Source organism: Danio rerio, chromosome 17, assembly GCF_052040795.2.
Source record: "Danio rerio strain M-AB ecotype USA chromosome 17, GRCz13ab, whole genome shotgun sequence".
NCBI lineage: Eukaryota > Metazoa > Chordata > Actinopteri > Cypriniformes > Danionidae > Danio > Danio rerio.
Window position 1 is genome coordinate 1,065,001 of NC_141037.1, and position 14,909 is coordinate 1,079,909.

The 14,909-nt window shown below is 37.4% G+C and overlaps 1 protein-coding gene across 4 annotated transcripts in view; it reads right to left on the bottom strand.

Annotated features, from left to right (window-relative positions):
- Positions 1-13,250, bottom strand: part of LOC101884734 (ryanodine receptor 3) — a 253,838-nt gene extending 240,588 nt beyond the window's left edge. For all 4 annotated transcript variants that reach the window (XR_015512842.1, XR_015512843.1, XM_087289686.1 and 1 more), the window contains exon 1: positions 13,125-13,250. Coding sequence is in view for 2 of the 4 variants with exons in the window: in XM_087289686.1 (XP_087145812.1) it covers positions 13,125-13,172 (48 nt within the window). In the remaining 2 variants the exon portion in view is untranslated. The remainder of the gene's footprint in view (positions 1-13,124) is intronic.
- Positions 13,251-14,909: the final 1,659 nt, after the last annotated feature.

Genomic DNA, 14,909 nt, shown 5'->3' on the forward strand with positions numbered 1-14,909 from the left:
GCAGGGGGCGCTCAACCTGCGGTCTGTGTGGGTCCTAATGCCCCAGTATAGTGAAGGGGACTCTATACTGCTCAGTGAGCGCCGTCTTTCGGATGAGACGTTAAATCGAGGTCCTGACTCTCTGTGGTCGTTAAAAATCCCAGGATGCCCTTCGAAAAGAGTAGGGGTTTAACGCCGGCATCCTGGCCCAATCTTCCCACTGGCCTCTGTCCATCATGGCCTCCTAATCATCCCCATATTCAATTGGCTTCATCTCTGTCTCCTCTCCACCAATCAGCTGGTGTGTGGTGTGTGTGGTCTGGTGCAATATAGCTGTCGTCACGTCATCCAGGTGGATGCTGCACACTGGTGGTGGATGAGGAGATCCCCCCCATTGTTTAAAGCGCTTTGAGTGCCCAGAAAAGCGCTATATAAATGTAAGGAATTATTATTATTATTATTATTATTATTATTATTATTATTATTATTAAAGTGGAGTCATTACCATATTCATACAAGGGAGGAGGCAGGAATGGGTTTTGCGCTAGTGCACATGCGCTCAGGTTCACGTTAAGTCGGATGTACAGAGAGATTCATACATCTGAATTTTTAGTGCATACGCACACTTACAGCTTTATGCGTCCGCAATGTTTTAGTATTATTCAACGCAAGTCTTCATACAAGAGGCCCCTCATGAAATTATATTCATATCACAATATATAGTCGCAGCAAAACGAAATAATCGCAACGTTAGATTTTTCCAGATCTATAATAAATCGCAACGTCAGATATCGTGCAGCCCTAGAAGAAATTCTAAATACATGAATAAAACATTGCACAAGATTAATTCATCTTCTCAGTATTGCAAATATACATTTATAGTGTTTGTTTCTGTAGTGAAATGTGACCTTGTTAGTGTAACTGATGTCTGGTCAGTGCAATCACCTGTTTACCTGTTGCGTATTTGCATTTAGATGCGTGTTTACTGATAACATCCCCCCTGTGGGGTTTATTAGCATCATCCACATCAACAAACGCAAGCCGATTTATTAGACATTAAGAGTGAAGGTCATCTGCCAAACACAACCACAGAGGAAGACCAGCATCATATACTAAACACATTTATGGAGAAAAGCAGAGAGAGAGAGAGAGAGAGAGAGAGAGAGAGAGAGAGAGAGAGAGGCTGCAGAGAAAGACACACTCACAAACACACACACACACACACACACACTTCAGTGCTGCAGTCTGATGCTGTGCTGCACTGCACAATGCACACACCGTGGAGGAGCAACAAGCTGTTGAGCTCCTGCCGTCGCACACACTTTTATCACACTATAGGCACTCAGAGATCTGCTTAAACTGAACACATGATGATTGATGATGATGATGAAGATGAATTTATAATCGTAATGCTTGCTGCATCATTTATAAACATTAGAACACATGACACAAATGAGCAGAACAATGCATGTACACAGGTGAGTTACTGTCTGTGTGTGTGTGTGTGTGTGTGTGTGTGTGTGTGTGTGTGTGTGTGTGTGTGTGTGTGTGTGTGTGTGTGACTCAAAACAACATGAGGAAGAGTAAGGTGTGCACATCATCGTCATCCTCATCAGCTGATTCAAAACTCACAGTAATAAACATTCACAGGATAATGCAGTAAATGAGCTGATGATGACTGCACGAGACAGAGAGAGAGAGAGGGAGAGAGAAAGAGAGAGAGAGAGTGGTGAAGAGTTCATGAAACTGTGCTATAAGAGACAGACAGAGGATAGAGAGACAGAAGAAAAGATGTAGAAAGATAGACAGGGGGACAGACAGATGGAGAGATAGACAGATGATAGACAAACTAACAGACAGATGGATGAATGGATAGATAGATGAACAGACAGACAAAGAGATGCAGACAGATAGATGGACAAATGCACAGATAGACAGACAGACTGAGAGAGATACAGACAGATGATAGACAAACAAACAGACAGAGAGATAAATGGATAGACAGATGAATATAGAGACAGATGGATGGACAGAGGGATGGATAGACAGACAGACAGACAGACAGAGATATATAGATGGACAGACAGAGACAGATGTATAGACATGAACAGACTAAAGGAGAGACAAATGATAGGCAAACAAACAGAGATAGATGGATAGACAGACAAATAGATAGATGGACAGTTGGAAGGGCAGACAGAGAGATGGATAGACAAACAGGTGGACAGACGGAAAAACAAGAATAGACAGACAGACAAACAGATAGACAGATAGATGGACAGATAGACATGCAGATGAATACACAGATATATAGACAAACAGACAGATGGATAAAGAAATAAAGGGATAGACAGATGAAAGACAAACAGACATACAGACAGATGGATAGACAGACAGATATGAATAGTCAGATAAAGGGACAGACAGACAGACAGACAGACAGACAGACAGACAGACAGACAGACAGACAGACAGACAGACAGACAGACAGACAGACAGATAGATAGATAGATAGATAGATAGATAGATAGATAGATAGATAGACAGACAAATGGACAGACAGAGGGGCAGACAAACAGATAGATGGATGGATGAATAATCAGATAAAGAGACAGACAGACAGACAGACAGACAAATGGATAGACAGAGAGAGGGACAGACAAACAGATAGATGGATGGATGGAAAGACGCAGACAGATAGAAAGATATGAATAGTCAGATAAAGGGACAGACAGACAGACAGACAGACAGACAGATGGAGAGATAGAAAGAGAGATAGACAGGGGGACAGATGGAGAGATAGCCGAATAAACAGATGAATAGACAGATGAATAGAAAGAAAATGGGATACAGAATGATTTTTAGACAAACTAACGGATAGATATACAGATAGATAGACAGATGAATAGAAAAGCAGACAGATGTACATAGAGACAGACAGATAGATAGACAGACAGACAGATGATAGACAAACAAAAAGAGAGATGGACAGACAGATGAATAGACAGACAGATAGATGGACGGACAGACAGGTATATAGACAAACAGACCGATGGAGAGATAAAGGGATAGACAGATGAAAGACAAACAAACAGACACAGATAGATGGATGGATGGATGGATGGATAGATAGATAGATGGATAGACAGACAGACAGACAGACAGACAGACAGACGGACAAAAACAAACCGACAGACAGACAGACAGACATGCAGATGGATAGACAGATATATAGACACAAACAGACAGATGGATGGAGAGGTAAAGGAATAAACAGATGAAAGACAAACAGACATACAGAGAGATGGATGGATAGACAGATGAATAGACATGAATAGTCAGATAAAGGGCTAGACACAACGATAGATGAACAGATAGATCAATAGACAGACAAATGGACAGAGAGAGCCAGATGAGCTGACAGACGGATGAATAGACACTAACAGACAGACAGACAGACAGACAGATATATGGACAGGTGGATAGACAAACAGGAATGGATAGACAGACAGACAGCAAGAGAGACATACAGACAGATGGAAAGAGAGATAGTGAGGGGTAGAGACATATAGACAAATGGATAGACAGATGAATAGACAGAAAAAGGGATACAGGCTGATAGACGGATGGAAAGATGGATGGATAGACAGACAGATGATAGACAAACAGACAGAGATAAATGGATAGACAGATGAATTGACATGTATAGATAGACAAACAGAAGGTCAGAGTCAGAGACAGATTGATGGACAGACTAACGGATAGATCGACAGATAGACAGACAGACAGACAGACAGACAGACAGACAGAGAGACAGACAGACAGACCGACAGAGAGATATACAGATGGATAGACAGATGTATCGGCACGAACAGACAGACGGATGAATAGACAGATGATAAACAAAGAAACAAACAAACAAACAGAGATAGATGGACAGATAAAGAGATAGACAGATGAATAGACATGAACAGAAAGATGGAGAAACAAACAGACAGATAGATATGCAGAGAGATAGACAGACAGATAGATGAACTGACAGACAGACAGACAGACAGACAGAGGGACGGATAGAAAGTCAGACAGACAGAATGAGAGATTAATAGACAAATTAAAAGACATGAACAGACAGACAGATGGATGGAGAGATAAATGGAAAGACAGACAGATGATAGACAAACAAACAGACATACAGATAGATGGATAGACAGATGAATAGACATGAGGTATAGACAGAATGTTAGATGAACCGATAGACAGACAAATGCACAGACAGACGGATAGACAGAAGAATGGATAGAAAGACAAACGGACAGATAGATGGATAGACAGATGAATAGACAATCAGAGGAACAGACAGAGAGAGGTGGATGGATAGATGGACAAACGGATAGATGGACGGACACGAACCAATGGATAGACAGACAGACTGATGAAAAAATAGACAGCCAAAGACAGGCAGATAGACAGACAGCAAAAAAGACAGACCAACAGATAGACAGATGAATAGACATGAACAGACAGAGGGACGGAGAGATAGACGAACATCAGAGAAATGATAGACAAACAAACAGACAGAGATAGACGGATAGACAGATGAATATGAATAGACAGACAGACAGGGGGACGGATAGATGGACAAACAGACAGATAGATGGACGGACAAATGAACGGATAGACCAACAGATGGACAGACAAACGGAGAGATATACAGATGTATGTGTCATTTGTTCATTTAGTAGAGCTAATTAGGTCCCTTAAATCTTTTAAGAGGAAATTGTAACTAAAGACCAATGGGAAATACTTAATGCTTTCACACCTACACTTTTGTTTGGGAACCGGTCTCGTTTGCCCAGTTAGCGCGGTTCGTTTGGCATATGTGAAACCACCAATCACGCTTAGATCTGCACCAAAACAATCGCTCCGAGATCGTTTGAATGAGGTGGTCTCGGCTCGATCAAAACAAACTCTGGAATGGATCAATTGTAATGAGAAAGCGATTCGATCCGAGCGCGGTTATATCACAGTGTTTATGGATATGTGATAGGCATACGGCTAGATGAAGAGATAATGAGTGGGGAGTGAGTTCATTCCAGACATCCCAAGTCTCCTGGAAGTTTCAGTAGTCACCTGCAAATGCACAGAGACTCCCGGATGCCTGCAAACGAGTGTAATCTCCCGGAAATCACGCGTCTCTCTCCCGGTCCTCAAATACCTCGCGCACCCTTCTAACCCCTACCTACCGCATCCCTCCTCGCTCTTCAGACACATTGCATGCACCTTGTCAAACACCACCAGATTACCACCTCCTCTGACAGCTGAGCAGGACTTTTTTAGATCCGTTTAGAAACTTTGGCGTGTGAAAGCGAACCGCACCAAGATCAATGAGCAACAATGTAACCATTTTAATCCCAGTTTCGGAACAAGAGAATCAATCCACAGGTGTGAAATCACCCTTAAATTCCTTAAATTGACCTTTTTTGGGGCTTTTTTGTTCTTGCAACTCAACTTTTCCTTAGGGTACCTTTAATCTTTAAACTGGGGGATTTTTTGATTAAGGACTTTCATGCAAACAAGCCCTGCACTGTCCTGCCACAACGACTGTAAGTGACATCACTTGCAGAGGAAGTGTGGGTGCCTGAGAGTGCAAGCCCAAGAGTGTAAGCCCGAGAGTGCAAGCTCAAAAGTGCAAGCCTGAGAGTGCAAGCCCGAGAGTGCAAGCTCAAAAGTACAATCCTGAGAGAGCAAGCTCTAAAGTGCAAGCCTTATGCGCCATTCACACGGGGCTTCAGAGTCAACGCTTGACTGAAGGCATGTCTGAAGTTGGAGCTGAAACGATCGTCATAGAAGCCTCAGCCAATGAAATTCAGTCAGCAATAGGCCACTGTCTGAGCTGGTGTATTTGCATACAGCGATCTGATTGGCTGACGCTTCCCTCGGCGCTTGAAAAGTTGAGCTAGTCCCAACTTCTGCAGCGAGGAATGCTTCTGAAGCGGCGCCGACGGATCCACAATGCAGTTCGGTAATGCCTGACGTCACCCATTCAAAGTAAATGGGAAGCGTTGACGCTGACGCCCCGTGTGAATAGGGCGTTAGAGTGCAAGCCTGAGAGTCCAAGCTCGAAAGTGCAAGCCTGAGAGTGCAAGCTCAAAAGTGCAATCCTGAGAGAGCAAGCTCTAAAGTGCAAGCCAGAGAGTGCAAGCCTGACAGTGCAAGCCTGAGAGTGCAAGCCCGAGAGAGCAAGCCTGGGAGTACAAGCCCGAGAGTGCAAGCCTGAGAGTGCAAGCGCAAATCTGCAGCCAGACCATTCTCAATCAAGCTCTTTCTAGGTATACTAGAAACTTCCGGGCTGGTGTGTTGAAGGATGTTGGATCTAAACTATGCAGGACACCGGCCCTCCAGGACCGAGTTTGAACACCCCTGGTATAGAAGAATGAGCACTGACAGATGCTGTAGCCAAGTGTGTATGAACAGAAATATCTGACTATAAACAGCCCACTACTGAAATGACAATCTTTAAGCAGAGAAGTTGACATTAATGATCATCACTATTGATGATTGTCTGGCTCTTTCAGTTTGATGTCAGCGTTGGAAAGCATTTATGAAGTTAAGAGTCCTAAATAACCTGTACATTATCATGAGCTGGCATTATAACTGCTCATAAAGCTTCTGGAATCATCTGGGAAATAAGAGCAGAAAAGAAAGCGTGTGGATGGTTGGAGGGGGAGAGAAGATTGCAAGGTTTTGTGTTGAATGTTGGACATAAATTGATTGAATTGAACCTAACGATTTATAATCAGCATAATGATTGATCAGAAGTCAAATAAAGACCACCATGTGCTTCACACACACACACACACATACAGTATATAAACACACATATATGAGCACACAAACTCATACACATGTCCAAATTATCAATATATGCACACATACACACATCAATACCTAAATGAAAACCGATGAAGGCTTGATTTTAGTGTTGAATGTTGGATATAAAATGGAGACACGGTGGCTCAGTGGTTAGCACTGTCCCTTCACAGCAAGAAGGTTGTTGGTTCGAGCCCCTGCTGGGTTTGCATGTTCTCCCTGTGTTGGCGTGGGTTTCCTCCGGGTGCTCTGGTTTTCCCCATAAGCCCAAAGACATGTGGTACGGGTGAATTGGGTTGGCTAAATTGTGTATGCGTGTGAATGAGTATGTATGGATGTTTCCCAGAGATGGGTTGCAGCTGGAAGGGTATCCACTGCGTAAAACATATGTTGGATAAGTTGGCGGTTCATTCCACTGTGGCAAAACCAGATTTAAAAGGAACTAAGCCAAAAAACAAATGAATGAATGAATGAATGTTGGACAAAAAATGGTGACACAGTGGCTCAGTGGTTAGCACTGTTACCTTACAGCAAGAAGGTCGCTGGTTCGAACCTCGGCCGGTTCATTTGGTGTTTCTGTGTGGAGTTTGCATGTTCTCCCCGTGTTGGTGTGGGTTTCTGACTGATCACAAGTAAATTAACGACAACCAACCTTGTTTCGCACAAACATTAAGACACAAAATGGTATACATGCTCAGATTCTCGATATATATATATATATATATATATATATATATATATATATATATAGAAACGCGTATATACCTAAATGATTGAACTTAACAAATCATAATCAATATATTGATTGATCAGAAGTCAAATAAAGACAAACAACCTTGCTATAACCAACACACAAACATATATAAACACTAGGGGTGTAACTAGGGTTGTAACAATATACCGGTATGACGGTTTACCACGATTTGAACGTGCACGATTATCATACCATGAACAATTGCATATCAACGGTTTTAACCCTTAAAGACCGAGACAGCCGCCCGCGGCTAAAAATAAGTATTGCTCTTAAATGTTTAATAACTTTTGATCCGCTGATTCGATTCATACAATTCAAAGATTGGCATAAAGAAGAGAGTCTAAGCTTTCCAGTGCTGTATCACATAACATTCGCGGACTTTCAGAGGCTCCGGAATCAGTGCAGTTACGTCATCAAAATTTGACAACGCTGATTTGACAAAGAAACGCTCGTCACTGTGTCTCCGGACAAACCAGACATGATACATTGATGCATTGTCCCTCCTCCATGCCCAGATTGGTTCAAACTCGCTATATCACAACCAATAAGCATAGGTTTCACTTTTGTTTGTGGACCAAGCTTTTTGAACAACACAGAATGAGAGATAGACATACATTTATGCGCGGCTAAATAAAACGCAAAAAAAAAAGTTTTTCATGAAATAATTCTCATACTAAGTACTTTTGCATGCACAGCAGCACAGAAACATGACAAAACAGTGACACAGCAAAGACGAACTGCTGCTCTTGCTGTTTTCAAAAGACACAAATGAAGGTGCAGCTGTTTGTCTGCATTGCAGACAACCATATCCAAATCCATATCGATAGACAACCATATCCATGCTGGCACATAAAACCTAAGGATGTTCCATATTGAATCTAGTTTCGTTATGTAACTATTTATAGTATAGTAAATATTTATATCTATTTTTTACTGAGGATTTGCACCATGTTTATTTGGACTTTATTTGGACTTTGACACATTATTTATTATTTTCTTATTTTTTTTATTTGTTCATTGTAAGTGGTGTTGTTTATAATAACTAAAAATATATTATTTGGAAAAAGTCAAATTTGCTTCACTGTTCTATTATTTTGTAACATTTGTAACATACCGTATACCGCGAAACCGTCAAACCGTAGTATTGTTTTAGACGATTATCATACCGTGAAAAATTCATACCGTTACAACCCTAGGTGTAACGATACACAAAAGGCACGGTTCGGTTTGGTTCGGTACGGTTCGGTTTCTGTTTGCTGTGGGGTTAGGGTTGATGTCATGTTAACAGCAATGCTAAGGGACAATTCACTTAATAACAAGAACATCTTACCTTTTTCTTTATTAACTTTGTCATCGCATGTTTAGTACAGTCAGGATACCCGAGTAAACAACTAGAATTAAATAAATACCTCCAATATAGACTAGTCAGAAAAAAACTATTCTCTTTAGTGCAGCCATCTTAACTAAGTAAAGTAAAATTAAATAAATAACTGCAGTGTAGACTAGTGAAAGATCTTCTTCAAAAACACCATAATATCCACATTCTCCGATGAGAAGCTTGATCTCTGTGCTGACACAGACGCTCATTTTTAATTATATGGTTTCATTTAGATAGATAAGTTTCCGTTTAAATGAATGAAAAATATACATATAATGTGTTTGTAAAGTGTTTTTTTATGACATATTCACCAGTAAAATACATTGCGGTTGTGTCTGAAACTAATGTTAGGGTTGTAGCCGGCTGTATGTTTGCCTCCCGATCTCTCTCTCTCTCTCCCGCTCCCTCTATGCCGGTCATTTATGTAGGTCCGCCTTCACGACAGCTGATGCCTGTCATTTCTGTAGTTCCGCCTTTTTGACAGCTGATTGGTCAGGAGACCGATCTATCATCATTTGGCGACGCAGCGCGGGAATGTAAAAAGCATGTCAGGAAGAGTGGGAGAGAGCGCTCTTTCCTTTGATCTCGTTTTTCGTGTATTATTCTGACATGATTATGATTTTCGTTGTTTTTGCTTAACTTTCGTTTGGGTAAAATTATTTTGCATTACTTTTGCCCACTTTAAGAAATTTTGTGAGGTTTGTACATTTTTATTTTTAATTGATTTGTATATTATTTTTTAGCTCCGCTCCTTCCCGACAATATAGCTGTATCTCCTCAAGTTCAGTCTTAGTGTAAGGTGAATTGGGAAAATGTCATACGATTTCCATTTTGCAAACACGTAGAAAATGTATTGTTAAAGACATCAGGTAAGAGGTGAAGGTCATCTTTGTTTATTTTATTCAGTATATGGAAGAATGCAGAGCACGGCGCTGAAGACCTTTTTTTTCTTTTCATCAGTTTTAGCGAGGTAAGAGGGGTTATTCATGAGTTAGAAGTGTTTTATTATATTTATTTCTTTTGTTTGTCTTCACTATCACCCCCTTGCTCGAGTTTAACTAATTTTTGTTTGATACTTTTGTTTGAATTTGTTACTTTATTATATTATTTTTATTAGTGCAAATAATTCTCTCTTTTTTTTTGTATATTTGGGCATTATTCTGGTTTTACTTTTGTACATTAAATCACTTTTGTTGGCAGTTCTGTTGCTTAAACCCTCACATTGTGAAATTACCACACTTTTTAAATGTTTTTCCTTACAAGTAAGTTTCGTGAAACTGTTGAGACAGACAGGCGTGCGCTTTGTCTATGACACGAATTCTATTCCTGTACTTAACTGGAAAACCAAAATGTTTCCACACAGATGACTTAAATGTGTCTGAGGGATCTGCAATCTCAGTACTATGTGAAGCAGCCATCCTGCGTCCAGTAGTAACGAGTGTGATGCTTACTCAAGTCACATGACATGACATGCACTAAAATACTAACTTTAGAATATAATATTTAGAACAAATCCTCATCATTACTAAAACAATTTAATCAAATATGATATTAAAGATGTGTTTAAATTGGTTTAATTAGTTAGAGACAAGTGACGTCAACCTCAACAATGGGCAGCAGGGGGCGTGAGAGTACCGCGGTACGCCACGAGAGTTTCGCGATACGTATCGTGGTTGGTGTATCGCGATATTTCGGTTCGGTTTTAATATCGTTACACCCCTAATAAACACACACAAGCATATACATGCCCAATATATCAATATATACACACGGAAACACATATATATCAAAATGAAAACATGCACATACACTGGAAACAGCCAGAAAACATTATTTTTAACACCATACAGCAGTTTCTTTAAAGGAAATCGAACATATTTTAACAAATAATACTGATCACCTTAGCTAATATATTAATTCAAGTGTCAGTCATCAGCCTAAATAATGTTGGCTTTGTTTGATGGTTAACACACATTTCCAATCAACTGTTAGCAAATACACACATACATGCATATGAACACATAAAAACATCTATAAACTGATCAGTATGTGTAAATGTATGTATGTTTGTTTGTATGTATGTATGTATAGACTATTTTGAGAGATGTAAACAAAAACAATGGTCCCAACATATTTTCTATTTTCATTTTCTATAGCTTCGGAGAGTCCAAAAAGAGCCACATACTGATAAATAATGTTATGAAAGCTGTTTTAACAATTACTTATGATTGAATTGCCTCTTGTTACAGTTATGAAATAGCTTGATAACAAGTAGGAAATGTTTATGGGCCAAAGACATGACCACATTGAAATGGTCTAGATGTCTACTGTAATTAGGAGAACACTTTAGTGTTGAATGTTAGACATTAAATAATTGAACTATGATTAATTTGAATGATTCATAAACAATTTATTGATTGATCAAAAGTCAAATAAAGACAACAAACCTTGCTTCACACACTAGTCATGGGTGCGTTTTCAAGGTACATTTCAAGGTGCATGTCCAAATTATCGATATATATACACACATATACCAAAATAAAAACATGCACATACACCAGAAAATGCAAGAAAACACTCATTTCTAACCCAACACAGCAGCTTCCTTGAAGGAAATGCAACTTATATTAACTAATGACATTGATCACCTCAGCTAATGTCACCAGCCTAAATAATGTTGGTTTTGTTTGATGGTTAAAACACATTTACCATCGACTGTTAGCAAATACACACATGTATATGAACACATAAAAAAACATATGCATGCAAAAATTATGTGTGTGTTTGTGTGTGTGTGTGTGTGTGTGTATATAATGTTAGACATAAAATGATAGAACTGTGATTGATTATCAATATATTGATTGATCAGAAGTCAAATATCAAATAATGACAACAAACCTTGCTTTACAGTTCGCACACATATATAAACACATATAAGAGGGAACACACAAAAGCATATGCATGCCCAAATTATCGATATATACACACACATACATGCATATAAGCCTAAATAAAAACATATAAATGCAGGAAAGCAATATTTCTAACACCACACAGCAGTGTCCGCCAACGAAACTGAACTAATGGCATTGATCACCTCAGCTAACCTATTAACTAGACGGTCAGTCATCAGCACAGTAAATACACACATACACATATATAAACACATATATATGGATATGTGTGTGTGTGTGTGTATATGAGTGTATATATATAGAAGATTTGATTTTAGTGATGAATAGTGGACATAAAACAATTTAACTATGCTTTTTAATCAATATATTGATTGATTAGGAGTCAAATAACACACATATAACCAACACACATACAAATCTAAACACACAAAAGCATATGCATGCCCAAATTATCGATATATACACACATAAACACATATATACCAAAATGAAAACATGCACATACACTGGAAAACATTTCTAACACCATTTAATTTCTCCTTGAATGAAATAGTATTTATATTAACAGATGACATTGATCACCTATTAACTGGAGGGTCAGTCTGGTAAACACACAAACACATATGTATGGATATGTATATGATGTTAGTGTTGAATATTGGAGATGAAAGGATTGAACTATGCTCAATAATCAATATATTGATTGATCAGCAGTCAAATACAGACAACAAACCTGCTTCACACACACATATAAACAAATATAAACACACAAAAGCGTGTAAATGCCCAATTTATCGATATACACACATAAACACCAAAATAAAAGCATGTACATACACTGGAAAACGCAATAAACACTCATTTCTAACCAGACACAGCAGCTTCCTTGAAGGAAATCGAACTTATATTAACTAATGACATGATCACCTCTGCTCGTGTATTAATCCGAGTGTAAATGAGATTAACGAGTCAAGTTGGAAATTCTCGCTGAAGAAAAATCTTCACACCACATCAGTCATCAGCCTGAACAAGTAAAACCCCCAAACTGGATGATTAAAATGACAGTAATTGTGAAGTGAATCCCTGACTGGACGCCGCTGCATTATAATGAGCGATCATCTGGCCGCGCTCCGTGCAAACGCACACGATACGACGCGATGCTGACGCGAATATTTCTTCCATACGCAGGGAAAAGGAGATATATTATGACAGAAAAGCCAGCGTTTACCGTTCGCAGAAACTGAATCTCATCCTCCGCGTCTCCTCCTTCAGCCATGATGAGCTCCGTCAGTCACAGCAGCCATAGAGCCGCCGCTCGCTGCTGCCTGTTCAACCGCATTGGGGTTTCGGCTCTGACGTCACTCCTGGCGCATATGAATATTCATACACAGGTGAACGTTATGATTGGACTTTATGGAAATTTTTGGACATCACTGAAAAATGCTAATTTCGTTCACATCAGCCAGGAAACATTAATTGGTTTCAGTGTCATTCCAGAATAAATTAATTAATATAAAACAATTTATACGTGATGCTAATGTTACTAAATGTGACGTGTTTTATTTATATATATTAGAAATAAAATATAACTGAAAATTTTTATATATTTTTATATATTTTTAATGTTATTTCTATATATATATATATATATATATATATATATATATATATATATATATATATATATATATATATATATATATATATGTGTGTGTGTGTGTGTGTGTGTGTGTGTGTGTGTGTGTATGTGTGTGTACAGGATGCTGTGTCTGTAATATAATTATTTTAAAAATATAGGCCAATAAATTATATATACAAAAATTGACTGAATAAGTTATTGTTTAATGTGTTTACTATTTTTTTCAGTGCCATTACTAAATAAATAAACATAAAACTAGTTATACGTGATGCTAATGTAACAAAATGTGGCTAATATAATAAAGCAGTGAACGAATAAATAATAACTGTTCATTTTATATTAATATTTTAATGTTTTTTAAATATCTTGTATATACACACACACACACAGGATGCTGTGTCTGTAATGTAATTATTAAAAAACATAGACCTATATATAAAAATTGATTGAATTATTTATTGATTTAATGTTTAATATTTTTTTAGTGCCATTACTTAATAAATAAACATAAAACTAGTTATACGTGATGCTAATGTAACTAACTGTGGCTAATATAAAAAACAGTGTACAAATAAATAATAATTTTATATACATTTTTTATGTTATTTGTATATCTTATTTATGCTGTTTCTGTAATGAAATTGTTCAAATACAAAGGTAAATATAAATACAAATTCATTCTGAATTATTTATTGATTTCTTGTATTTACTGTTAATTTTTTTTATTTATATTTTTCTTTATTTATATCACTTATGTATTTTTAATGTGAAATAGCCCTAATCATACAATTTCTATTTATTTTATGTATATAATAAAATCATACATGAATAAATAAATATAGCAGATGTTAATGTAATTATATTCTATGCATTGAAATTAAACATAGAACTGTTATTTTTATATTGAATCTTAATTTACTGAGGTATTTGTATATCTTGTCATATGGGATGTTTAAAAAAAAATATTTCAATAATAAACACTTAACAACTTAAAACTACTGCAGCCTTAACATGCATTTTATTTAACACAACATCTGGCAATATACTGTAGTGTATATATAACATACAATACTTAATCACAATATCAGACAAAGCAGAACCTACAGCAAAGCCAGTCAACAGTATTTAAATAAATACATTTATATACATTAATAAATACATTTATTTAAATACATGATTCATAAGTTTAATGAATCAATGAACAAACAAAGAAATAAATAAACAAATTAATGAATAAGTGAATTAATGAACAAACAAACAAATAAAGAGATAAAATGATTTAATGAATGAATTACTGAAAAAACAAACAAACAAACAAACAAACAAATAAATAAATAAATAAATAAATAAATAAATAAATAAATAAATAAATTG